The following is an 11,955-nucleotide window of genomic DNA, read 5'->3' as shown; positions in this document are numbered from 1 at the left end:
CTCTACCAAATTCGCAAACACCTTGCCTCGGTAACGAGCAACAATCTACTCTCTCTTGGTGAAGACCAGCTGGCATTCATCCTAATAGCACCATAAGTCAGTGCACGATACTGTTACTGAGCATGCAACAAACTTACCTCAGGAAATAAAGTAGCAAACACTCTAATCTCCTCCGAACGGCTGGTTGCATGATGCACCCAGTCTAGTTCTAGAGAAGCCTTGCCAATCATGGCAGCCATAGTTAGCGGAACGTACTTGCGAGCCAGGCAATCGTGAGGACCAGCTCCAAAGACAAGCCAATTCTTTGTCTTGGACTCGGCATCACCCGTGATCCATCGGTCAGGGTCAAAAGTCTCAGGGTTTGGATAGGCTTGAGGATCGTGAAGCGCGGGATAGCACGTAGGGACGATGAGAGTGCCTTTGGATACTGTGTACTTGGGTGTGACAGGGAAGGATTTGGTAGCCTCATAGGGGACAAATATGACTGGAGGACGATATCGAAGAAGCTCTTTAATGACTGCGTTGGTGTAGGGAAGGGACTCGAGCATTGGTAGCTCGAAGGGTTGGTGCCTGTTACCGTTTCGTACGGCGAGATTCTCTTCTCGAAGACGATCGAGAACATCGGGGCGTTGAGCGAGGACCTGGAATAGCCACGTAGTGGCGCTGCTGGAGGCATCTTGGGAGGCGAACAAGAAGGTGAACATGGTCTGCCCGATTTCATCGTCTGTAAACTCACGTATCAAGTTTCGTGGTTTCTCAACTCCCTCTTCTCCCGCAGCAATACGATCGTAGTATTTCTTGGACTCCATCATGTGCAAAACCCATTGATCAACGATACATCGTGGCTCAGCACCAGAAGCCATATTAGCCTTACAAGCTGCAGCACACTTTGCGAACTCAGCTAGCACAGCATCTGCTGTACGCTTTCCTTTCCAACACTTTGTAAAGGGGATGTAGACGGAGAGAGGTACGTTGACGAGCTCAAGGGCAGCCGTGACCTCATAAAAGTCGTCAGCGATCTTCTCGACAGCATCTTGAGATATGTAATCCCCAAAGAACGTTCGACAAGAGAGAGCGCAATTGATCTCTCGGAAAAGACGCATGAATGCCATAGGCTTCCCCTTGTTGGCCTCGCTTGCTGCTACGAACCGGCCGAAGTAATCATCGTATACCTTCTCCTGGACGGGTAGGTAAGTGCTGAGAGCTTTGTTGACAAAGAGCCCGTTGAGTCCTTTGCGGTACTCAGTATGTGCCTTGCCTTGAAGGAAGACCCAGGCGCTTGGTCGCAGGAGGGTTTCGGCCATGGGGACGATGCATGGTTTGGCGTATGTTGGGGACTTGAACACTTTGTGTGCGATATCTCGGTCGGAGGCGAGGACGACGAACCTTGCGAATGATATAAGCGGCTTTTATCGCGAAGAATGGGGATATGACTTACTTGTGGAACACCGAAACGCAACTCAGAGGACCGCTAGCCCATTGAGCAAGATAGTGGTCGAACTTGGGATAGAGGGCTCGGATGAAGGGGCCCATGAAAGGGATCTTGAAAGCTGGACCGGCAATTGGGCCCTTACGCCAAAGATAAATGCATTGATCGTATGCAATCAAGACAACTAGGATCGTGAGGAGTATTTGAGTATTGCTGTAGCCATTAAGGTAGCTTGAGAGCAGCCCATTACTGTTGGATATGTCATCTTTAAAGGTCAAGCTGGCGTTGCTGACAACTGCCTCATCTCCGGGGCTGACTATAGATGCCATTCTGGGAACGAAAGTGAACGGAGCAACTAGTCTATGTATTGAAACTGGTACAGATCTGGGGGAATAGAGGTCTTATAACATAGGACTCAGATCATGCTGGCTCTAGTACAGGGGTCGTCTAGGAACTTAACATCCAGTACTGATCGGATCTTACAACAAGAATACGAACTCCCTGAGCATGCCTCGGGTATTAGACGGAATCTCCAATACAAAGGATTTGGCAAATTTGACTTGATACGCCTCCCAGTATGGTCATCGAAATGCGATGGGCTGATATTGCCAGATTCGAGATTACTGCATATGTACTAGACTCCGATCTGAAAGGTGGAGAAGGTGACCTGTGTATCTATATCACATCAAATCTGTCTCAGTCTTCAATGTGTCGTAATCTAGTTCCCCAGAATTGGTATCACGCCATGCATAGGATGACCCGTTCTGCCAGATGCTGAGTTGCATCTCCCTCCGCCGAGCGATCTCCAATTCCGGTAATAGACCATCAAATTTCATCTTGAATTTTAGCGGTATATTCTATTCCAATGTCATTGCTGTCAAATCTGTTCGGTGTCGTTGGTCCCGGTTATAGCCTGATGCCTCGCTTCCTTATTACCTCCGCAGCATCACTTGACGTCGCGGAGACTAGTACCTTTTAGGACTAGTCTCCGATCGAAAATTGTGAAACCGAATACGCAATTGCAGCGCCGCAACAGCCAATTCGCGAATCAACGTGTCGTACGTTTTTCGAGAGTGTCTCTGAGTTCGTTTTCAAGATTGTGAATTTTGTGGTAATTATTTCAATTGGTATTTATGCGTGCTCATGTCAGAATTGCTTCCCACTGCTGTCGGAATACATCTGCTCGCTCCGTCTCTAGCCACAGAATATTCTGTAAATGGACAACAACATCATCCCAAGATTGCAGACTCATAGCATTTGCCGCAATCTTGGCTGCGTATATCAGCCATTGAATATCTGTTGGGTCCGTAGCCGAGACAATTGTGACTGAAAGGACCCAGATCTGCAAGGAACCGAAGAAGACGTTGCCCGTTTTACCTGCTAAAGGTTGGAGCTGGCTCTTGAGGCGCTGAATAATACTGTTGGCCAACTCTGTATGCGTGTAATAAGTTGTGCCGTGTATGATAAGCATGTAAAGTGTCATGGCGCATCGTAGACACTCCGACTGGGGCGAGTCCGTGAGTGGCGGGATGAGCAGGAGCTTATGAACCACGAAACATGTAAGATCGTGAAGTTCGGTGCCCAATAAACTCAAAGCGTTCGGTTGGTGAAATATGCCGCGCAATCGAGTCAAGATATCTGCTATGTCGCGATCGAGATGGAGAGTGTCAACAACAGGGTCTTGTATTTCAAGGAAGGATGATGCGAGAAGCCATTGCAGTGTTGGACCAACTCCGTCTCCAATTCCGAGGTCGTCCTGTATTGCATATTGAGGAGAGCCTGTGACGAGCAACGATACCCTTTGAAATCAGTTCAGCAAGTCATTCGCGGTGATAGGAAGATATTACTCACCAAGCAATCATCCTCGCGGTCAACGGGCTTACTTGTTTCACTTGATCAAGTCCACCTCGGATCCCAACAATACGTTTAGCCCCGTCTATATGCGCTCTACTGGCTTCAATATTCCCCTTTCCATGCTACACTCAAGAGTCAATCAACAGAGTTATAGTCGGTAGCCCCGAAGAAATTACTCACTTCAATGGCAGCCAAGGTGACAACAGAGTTCAATGTCTCATCTTGAATCGCCAGCAACGAACTCCCTATCTTCTTCCGTATTAGAGATACAGAATCTACCATGAGAAGTTCTGATATAGGGAAGCCCTTCTGGGCACGCCTCTCTTCATCTAATGACGCCGTCTGTATAGAAACATGGAATAATGCTGGATCTGCAAGAGCCAATGGCCACCAAGAGACGATGAATGGATTTGAGGACATGTTGAGATCCAAAGGGTAATATTGAAAAGAGATATTTGAGAGAACTAGTCCTTGAGTCAGATATTAGACCATCTTGAAACTTGGTAGACAATGCTTTACAGTGCTGTATCAATCGTTGAACGTGAACTCTGGGAAGTCTGGTCGCTGGATATGAGTCAAACGGATCGAAGGAATTGCCAGCCGGTGCAAATAGCTCCATTGAGACTTGAGAGGCCGAATCTAAGTCTCGGCTCTTCAACGAATACGTCTTCACCTCATACTTCTCTATCGACCTGCTCCGAGCCGGCTGTTCCGGTGTTGACGATGATGTTGTCGATGATGAAGACAAAGGCACATTGGCGTAAATACACGTGACTTTTCTCTTGAGGCATCGTGAACATTTGGGAGTTCCGAGATCGCAACTGTGCTTCGCCTTCGCGCAGGCATTACAAGATCTTCGGAGCGAGGTTCGCATGGTTAACCGAGACGAGTTAGATGGTAGTGATAGTAGAGGAGGAAGTTTATTAACGCGGTAGCAATCAAGTGGAGTTGTCAGTGAAATGGTCTAACCTCTTTCGGGCCTGACCGTTAGGTGACACTTCGGCCAACTAGACTACCCTGTACCTTGGCAGGGATCGACTGATGCATCGCGCAAGCACGCAAGCACGCAAGGCATGCCGCTTCTGGTCGAAACAACGAGATCAACGCCCATTTATTGTGACCTCATTTACGCAACTACGGTAGCTATCATTACCTCTTGAAGATATTTCGGCGAAACAAAAACGCTAATAGGTATTTGGACTACTTGCCGTGCGGGTACACCAACCGATGCGTAAGCCGGAATAATTCCAAGTGAGGAACGAGAAATTTAACGAGGAACGAAAATTCGGGAGACAGCCCCGCAGCAAATCAGCCAGGAAAAATACAATAGTGCTCCGAACTAAGACCTTTCAAGTTAATATCAGTTACATTTACCCTGAAACTTTCCCTTTCCAGTGGCAGACGTTGCATGCCAAGCATCAATGGAACTGTGATACTCCAAGAGGCTGCTCTTGGACAGGTACGCATTCTTAAGCCAGACCAAGCTGCGATCCACTTGTACCTAGCAAGCAGGCCTTTGGACTTAGATGTGACCAGCAAAAAGGTTATTCATGAAACTATCGTACATACTCATACAGAATCTAAGTAATTCATAATATGACTTAATCGAGCGACGATATGTCATTCTCAACTAGAAGCGTTAGCTCAGCTTCTATGTATCATCAACCTGAAACGTATAATCACTAACATTCCCATCGGGACGCCACTAGTCCCATTTGGAAGAACCTTCTCCATGTTTGGGAACCTCATCGCATGTACGCCCGCTCGATAAGACTTACGCCATCAGGTCCCTGGCCAAGCCCGGGGCAAAAGACGCGAGTCTGATGCCATACAGATCTCGGATCAGGTTGAGCCTGGCCTGGCACTCTTTGACTTGCCACGGGCTACTATGCGGGCTTTCGATGGCGATAGCAAGTGGCCAGACCAGATGGTACATGACGACGCTCTGACGTTGCGGTACGGGAAGTGGGATACCCTGCTCGTTGACTTCTCCCATCAGATAGGGCAATACACTGCAGAGCCTTTGAGTCATTGAAACAACTTGCTTTTCAGCGATGGTGGCGGTGGTCTGAGCGAGCTGAACCTGCGGACTGCTCTTTGAGTCCACAAGCCGCAGGAGGGTTGCCGCACATACATGCAGCCTCCCGAAGAACAATATGAGGTACATGTTGAAGAAGACCCACGTGCACGCCGTCCATCGCGATTGAAAGCTGACCAAAGACTTATTATTCGGAGTGGCGGGTCGTTTGTCGGCTGTTTGCTGAGGTTGTAGTCTTGTAGGCATGGCCTTTTCAATCATAGCCAACTCAGCGCCGATTGCCAAGGCTTCTTGGATAACCGGAACGAGTAATTCCCGTTGCTTATTCGGCGTCGATGTCGAATCTGCACTCGTGATTCGCCTAGCTGCCCTGTAGAACTGTCCAATGCGAGTGACGACCAGGGCTAAGCGGATGACTGGGTTTGATGTGTCGAGCTGTGAGTCGGGAATGACCAGACAGTCCATATCGTCCTTGGCCATGAGTGAGGGGATTTGCTTATTTTGTGTCTCAGCATCCATGCTATAAGGGTCCTGTTAAGATCTACTAACCATTTGAGTGAAGATCCATGAATGCAAGTTTGACTCTTCGACATTTGTTATCACGCGGTGCCCGACTACGTCGAATAACTTGGAAATGCCGGCCATGTGCACGGCCTTGGTCGTTTGGCCTTGGCACTCGATATCCTCGAGGGTTCGTCAGCGAGTTGCAGATCATTGCAGCACATGACTTACCTCGATCATGCCCAGCAGCATCAGGGATGCCAATGTTTCATCTTTCAGGGGCCGCTTAGATGCAGACAGATCTCTGTTGACAGTCCTCAAAGCAGCCCCGTAGTGGTATCGTGCGGTGACATAGAGCGTTGACGACTTGTAGTGTCTCGAAAGCGACATGTGAGCTGCAGCAAGGAGGGCCGGGCGTATGCACGATGTCCGGCTAGAGCTCCTGTACATGCCCTCTAGAAAATCGAGGTGCCCTTTGATGACGCCTGGCGCCGGCAAGACGCAGTACTCGTGCAGGAAATACGAGATGGACTCATCCTCGAACGAGGGTTGGGGTTGTCGACAAACCCCTGAGCCTTTGGACCTCGCTTTTTCGTATCCGAGCCCAATGCCCAAGACGAGGGTCTTCGCGGAAGAGCTGCCGGGCTCATCACGAACAAGGCTTTGTCCAGGCTCTCCGTGGAAGCGGAACGCTAGTGGTCGATCATAGCCAGGGCATGGAGCCTTGTAGAGCTCGCAACGTCGACATCCTGGGCGTCTGCCATCACACTGGTAGGAGCAGGTTAGGATAGGGGCTGGACCGTTGACCTGTCAGATTCAGATTGATTGACCAGGAAACTTACTTTAATCTTTCGCTTCCTGCACCGGCTGCAGCCCCGGCTGAGAGTTCCGGGGAAGACCATGTCGTGCCTTGGGGCTTAGCTCGGCTAAGGATAATGCTCAAGCCACTCAGACTCTGTTGGTTGTTGATTGGGCTGAAATGATGTTCTTGGGCATGTAAGTTTCTCAGTGGAGCTTTGAGCATCAACTCTTGTAGATTATATCCTATGGGAGAAGTTTCTGGCCATTGCTTATCTAGAAAAGACCAATCAAGCTTGGCATGTCTCGAATGGCTGCCTGAGTAAGCATGTATGTCATTTATCCAGGATCACATTGGTGGAATTACGGCCTTCCATGGTTAGTATCGGTTCTTAAAACGTCAAAGCGTCGCAACCTAGGCTTTTTGTAGCATAGGCCTGGTCTTGGGATACGGCCCTGACTACCAAAATTACGAGCTTTGGCGTCTTGAAGTTATGGTTGTATCAATTCGTTGATGTGCGCCACAGCAAGGGCTCCGGATGAACCGCACCTATTGGAACCTATGAGGCGTTCCACGCTTACCCTCAAGCAGATGAGAACAATTGCTTAGGCCTCCGGGAGTGTCAGCTTTGGACCCGCGACTGCTATCCCAGGCCAATTTTGCATGGCAACTGTCTTGTCTTATTAACCACGGGGTAGCCTTTATCTTAAATGCTACGTTGTAAGATATCTGCCATTTAGCTAGGACCGCTGTCACAGCCATCGGGGAGCACTTGACCCACTGGACTAGGCCTCCGACACTCTAACGCTACCAAGCTTCCCCGGGAAGATAATCTAAGATCAAGGAGTCACTCCGCCGTATCTGATCGACCTGTTAGCTGGCGTTTTAAATACAGGGTCAGAAATAGGTTTCAACGGTCTCGTCCCATCCGATTCGTCCGGACCCCCTGCCATGATCGCCTTGACTACTTAACCAGTAATAGTGTTGACTGATAATAACTGCCGCGACATTGCGTGCGGCCAAGACACGTCCTCACCCAAATTGAAATGTTTTACCTTGCCGTGCAGTGAGGATTCCTTGACGATACGTCAACGGCTTCTAATAGTGCGTGTCTGCAATATGCGGCGTTCCGATAGTATCGCTGTTCTAGACTTAGCACTTTGGAGTCAGGGAGCCAGGGCTAGACCCAATCTGTATCATTCCCCAACGTCTTAGCGCGAGGGTATTTAAAGAGAAGCATAGAGCCGTTTTGTTCCCACGCGTCTAATTCCCCGCCTTTATCTTTACCCCCGGTGACCGAATGTGAGTAGAGCCTCGCAAGGACGCCTGTTCTGCACGCCGTGACCCGTTCTACACCTATATCATGCCATCCAAGTCGCACAGTCAAGCCAGGAATGGGAACCGTAGGAGGTACGAGTCTGAGGCCTCTTCCATTCGCCCTGCCGAACCTAAAACTGACCGAGCTGACCTTATGCAGCCATACAAAGTCACGCATGGGCTGCTTGACGTGGTGTGTGGGACTTTAAAGATTTTCGATACTAGCCGAACATACTAATCAGTATTTGTCTGGTCCAGTAAGCGCCGTCATATCCGCTGCGACGAGAACTATCCCCAGTGGTAGGTGGACCCGTGCCTCTATACTAAGACGATCATCAGCTCATGATCCCCCAGCCAGAACTGCACTAAGCACAAGGTCAAATGCTCCTTTCACGATACCCCGTCACAAGAAGAGTTGCTACTTCAGCCCTCGCCTGAGAATACTTCATCAAAGTCTTGTTCAAGCTCGAAACCTCGTCGACCATGGTCGGCCAAGGCCAGGGCAGAGGTAAGGCAGTGGAGAAGGACAGGGTCAATGCCTATACCGGATGATCGTATCAGAATAACCCTGCAACCAACCATTTACTCCGAAGATGACTTATGCTTCGTTTACCAAGCAGCAAGTAACCAACATAGACTTACAACGATGGGAGTGAGTAAACTCACTGTTATATCATCATACTTACCGAGGTTTGTTTGTCTAGGAGTTTCTTATCTTATCATGTTGACTCTCTAGCTTTTTTCGTATCATCTCGTCATCTCGGCTAGCGATGAATGGAGTCCTCGCCCTTTCAGCATACCAAGTTGCATCAGTTACTCACTGCCAACATGCCCGTCGAAAAGAGTATCAATATCAGATGCTAGCTATCCAGGACCTCAGAAGATGTCTGTCCAACTTTAGACCAGAGCATGCTGATGGAGCCCTCGTTGCCTCGATGGCACTACTATGGCTCTGTGAAGATATGTGAGTGCGCCTCGCTGAGGCGATGGACGGAAGTATTGACATGACCAGGTCGAGCCGAAGACAGATTGCAGAAGGGATCTCAGCGGTAAGTATTATCCTTCTGCCACGCGATACACCAAAGCTCATAAAATCTCAGATTTTGCAAACATGCCATCGGTTAGGTCACCAATCCGGATTCTATCACATGATAGCAAAAGCATGGCGTCAAACTGCCCATCTGCACACAACGCTCAAGACGGAGTGCGGGAAGCAGAACGGACTACAACGTATAATTGTCGAGATGCAGAAGTTCAAGGCTCTCTTGAAAGAGCAAGAACCGGACGACGACACCTGGAGACAGCTGCGGCTACTCATCGCTCTTGCGGAGGACTTGACCGAACTGGAGCCGTCGACACCCGCCGATAAACAATTCGAACGGATCCGGCTGCTGCGAGACTACAAGCTCTGGCTCCCTCTTAATGACCTCTTGACCGGCAGGAACCTGTCAAGCACGCTGATGGTCAATGCCTATCTATACACGATAGCTTTATACGCCCAGCGCCAGACATCGCAGGCGTATATGATTGACCTGGGAGTCGACCTGCCCAGTTTGCTGGACGAGACGTTACGGCAAATCACACCTGTAAAATCGTACACTGGGTCACTCAACAACCTGAAAGCCCTGGTATCGTCATTGTCATAATACTGGTAATATTTAAGTTATAGCAAGTTCAGATTGTGGCGATGGAATGAAACGAACGCCACTAAGCAACAGGCGAATGATAATGGTAATAATAAACATTTGAGCTACTGTACCAGACATCAACTGTACTATAACCTGTTCCAAATGAATGTAACGAGTAAAACTGGGCCTCGGACGGCCCTTTGCTTACCAAAACCCCCTCTCAGCTCATTAGCCAATAGAAGCTTACGCAATTCCACTGATAGACAGAACTGCATCCTGAATCCTATTCCTTTCATTAAACATCTCACCGCCGTTTTGTATCGAGATGACTGCACGAAAAAGCCTGAGACTTAAAGAAGTCACCCTTGAAGATGTACCCGTTCTCACAGAGGTATGGTTCGCAGCTTTTACCGATCCTGAAATCCGACGCATCTGGCCTGATACACCGGCCGTACGCAACTGGTGGACCGAAGGCAATCGTCACGACTTGATCCATAAACCGTTTCAACGCTACGTCAAAGTTGTCGATCCAGACTCTAAAGATGTTAATGGCCGTCCGCGGATCGCGGCTTTTGCCAAGTGGGATACTTCAATGCCCCGCGAGCGGGGTCGACGATATCCACCATGGACTGAGGATCAGCCTGGTCAAGTCTGTGACGAGTTCATTGCCAAGGAGGAAGCGGAAAGACTCCGCGTTATGAGAGACCAGAAGCACTACTGTAAGGGGCCACTCGGACCTTGTACCCCGGATCTGCTAACTGCAATTCATCTAGATCTCGATACGTTGGTCACGCATCCTGACTATCAACGCTGTGGAGCTGGCTCAATGCTTATGAAATTTGGCTGTGATCTAGCAGACAAGGACGGAGTTGCAGCGTATGTGGATGCAAGCAAGTCTGGGGCCGGACTTTACAAACGTTTTGGGTTTGTGGATGAGAGCTTACCTGGTTCTGGCGACGTCGCTTCCATGGCTCGACGATAACGCCCGTCGGTCTTTGCAACCTGAGCTGTGCCACTGCAACGTTGTAATGCTCAAAAATTATTGAATAAAGCATAAACTAGTCATATACTGAAGTTGAAGCTATTCAGACATGCCCTTTGACAGATTGTTTTTGTCGATCGGCAGAAAAACGATATATAAGGTCGAGAACTACATGAGACTGCTTTGTGTTAGAGATCGGCAGCAGGGTGAAAAGCCGACTAATATTTACGATCCAGGATGGCCTTACCGGAGATAATCGGGGAAATGCCATACCACGTTTTCTCCCGAGATCTCACGTCGCACAAGCCCACAATGCAGGGTCCATCCTGGCAAGAATTTATTCTATGACTGCAAGACATGTCAACTGCCGAGACGTTACCTGTTGCTTTTCTAGAAGCAAACAGATCTTTATTAGAAAGAAATACTGGTAGTAGGCCTCGCTGATCCTTTCTCATCCTCTGTGTACTGAAATCTCTCCCCTTCAGAATACACCGTTCAGAGGCCTAGGCTGAGCGATGGAACATCAGTGTCATTTTCAACAGCAGGATTACTGGAAGCGAATTACGGATAACTTCGAGCCTGTCAACACAGCATTGGGGCCTCGTAAGCGTCACAGGTTTGAGTATTAAGAGCTAGATAAAATGACAAAGGGAAAGAGTCTTCGAAGAACCTTGCGAGAATAAGAACCTAGTCGCCAACTTTCTTATTGGATAGCATGCAATATCAGCATTAATATGGACAGGTCTATTAGATACAGCTAGGTGATTGTATGCCTTAAACTGAACGCAGAGAAAGAAAGACAAAATCGTAGTATTGTTTGATGTGTTGCTTTGGCATATGCCGCTGATATATCTAATCCGGGTTACAGATATTTCATACTCATCAACATATTCTCATTCCGTGAAGTACCGTGCGATTCAATCAGGTATGCATTGTTCAAAGCAGCACCAGTTTTGTAACATTATGAGCTACTATGTTATCTTAGCGTAATCATGAAATTACATTATTAAACTCAATGGAAGCTTCTTTTATGAGCCTTGTGGAGGTTCTGGGGATATAAATACGTTCTTGAATAGTACATGTGACCTCTGCTATGGTCTCTTCTCTATTTCACCAACGCTCGCTTCGTTCTATTGCCCAGCACGACAGCGGACCCTTTCATTATGCAATTTCATATAATATGGAAGGTGAATTGCGCAAATCCGTTTTGAATCTCTGATTACCCTTCATCTTTGGAATGTTATCGTCCGGGTCCCTTCTCAGCCAGCAACCTTTCCCTGTCTCATCGCATAACCTTGATCCTGGTGGAAACTCTTGGATTACCAGGGTTTCATAAACCCGCTGCTCACATTTTAAACACCGTTTTAAACAGATTTCCTCCAAAGCTCCAGCCCCCAGCCATCTCAT

General features: G+C 48.4%; 5 protein-coding genes across 10 annotated transcripts; 2 read left to right on the top strand and 3 right to left on the bottom strand.

Annotated features, from left to right (window-relative positions):
• Positions 1-45: 45 nt before the first annotated feature.
• Positions 46-1,811, bottom strand: FOXG_09685 (cytochrome P450 oxidoreductase; the record flags this gene model as incomplete). The annotated part of the gene is made up of 3 exons (XM_018388904.1): positions 1,439-1,811; positions 138-1,386; positions 46-81 (listed from the first exon to the last, which is right to left on the bottom strand). Exons 1-3 carry the CDS (start codon positions 1,756-1,758, stop codon positions 46-48), a joined length of 1,605 nt encoding a protein of 534 aa, XP_018247066.1. The 5' UTR covers positions 1,759-1,811.
• A 148-nt stretch (positions 1,812-1,959) lies between these two features.
• On the bottom strand, positions 1,960-4,182 carry FOXG_20125 (uncharacterized protein). Of its 2 annotated transcripts, XM_018400399.1 has the most exons (4): positions 3,803-4,178; positions 3,464-3,747; positions 3,281-3,405; positions 1,960-3,228 (listed from the first exon to the last, which is right to left on the bottom strand). In XM_018400399.1, the coding sequence occupies exons 1-4, from the start codon at positions 4,155-4,157 to the stop codon at positions 2,571-2,573; spliced, it is 1,422 nt and encodes a 473-aa protein (XP_018247064.1). In that variant the 5' UTR covers positions 4,158-4,178; the 3' UTR covers positions 1,960-2,570. The 2 variants fall into 2 exon arrangements, with proteins under 2 accessions (XP_018247064.1, XP_018247065.1); XM_018400400.1 differs by having other exon boundaries at positions 3,464-4,182.
• A 433-nt stretch (positions 4,183-4,615) lies between these two features.
• Positions 4,616-6,855, bottom strand: FOXG_09684 (uncharacterized protein). 3 transcript variants are annotated; one of them, XM_018388902.1, is made up of 4 exons: positions 6,054-6,655; positions 5,871-6,005; positions 4,971-5,816; positions 4,616-4,913 (listed from the first exon to the last, which is right to left on the bottom strand). In XM_018388902.1, the coding sequence occupies exons 1-3, from the start codon at positions 6,270-6,272 to the stop codon at positions 5,058-5,060; spliced, it is 1,113 nt and encodes a 370-aa protein (XP_018247062.1). In that variant the 5' UTR covers positions 6,273-6,655; the 3' UTR covers positions 4,616-4,913; positions 4,971-5,057. The 3 variants fall into 3 exon arrangements, with proteins under 3 accessions (XP_018247062.1, XP_018247061.1, XP_018247063.1); XM_018388901.1 differs by adding an exon at positions 6,665-6,855 and having other exon boundaries at positions 4,818-5,816; positions 6,054-6,590; XM_018388903.1 differs by having other exon boundaries at positions 4,818-5,816.
• Positions 6,856-7,867: 1,012 nt separating this feature from the next.
• Positions 7,868-9,701, top strand: FOXG_09683 (uncharacterized protein). 2 transcript variants are annotated; one of them, XM_018388899.1, is made up of 7 exons: positions 7,868-8,031; positions 8,099-8,131; positions 8,197-8,238; positions 8,293-8,628; positions 8,675-8,902; positions 8,951-8,987; positions 9,039-9,701. In XM_018388899.1, the coding sequence occupies exons 1-7, from the start codon at positions 7,985-7,987 to the stop codon at positions 9,582-9,584; spliced, it is 1,269 nt and encodes a 422-aa protein (XP_018247059.1). In that variant the 5' UTR covers positions 7,868-7,984; the 3' UTR covers positions 9,585-9,701. The 2 variants fall into 2 exon arrangements, with proteins under 2 accessions (XP_018247059.1, XP_018247060.1); XM_018388900.1 differs by having other exon boundaries at positions 8,099-8,238.
• Positions 9,702-9,833: 132 nt separating this feature from the next.
• On the top strand, positions 9,834-10,714 carry FOXG_09682 (uncharacterized protein). 2 transcript variants are annotated; one of them, XM_018388898.1, is made up of 2 exons: positions 9,834-10,285; positions 10,340-10,714. In XM_018388898.1, exons 1-2 carry the CDS (start codon positions 9,892-9,894, stop codon positions 10,546-10,548), a joined length of 603 nt encoding a protein of 200 aa, XP_018247058.1. In that variant the 5' UTR covers positions 9,834-9,891; the 3' UTR covers positions 10,549-10,714. The 2 variants fall into 2 exon arrangements, with proteins under 2 accessions (XP_018247058.1, XP_018247057.1); XM_018388897.1 differs by having other exon boundaries at positions 9,834-10,648.
• Positions 10,715-11,955: the final 1,241 nt, after the last annotated feature.

Source organism: Fusarium oxysporum, chromosome 11 (genome assembly GCF_000149955.1).
Source record: "Fusarium oxysporum f. sp. lycopersici 4287 chromosome 11, whole genome shotgun sequence".
In the NCBI taxonomy this organism is placed as follows: Eukaryota; Fungi; Ascomycota; class Sordariomycetes; order Hypocreales; family Nectriaceae; genus Fusarium; species Fusarium oxysporum.
Note: the sequence above shows the minus strand (reverse complement) of the source record. Positions and strands in the feature narration are given on the sequence as shown.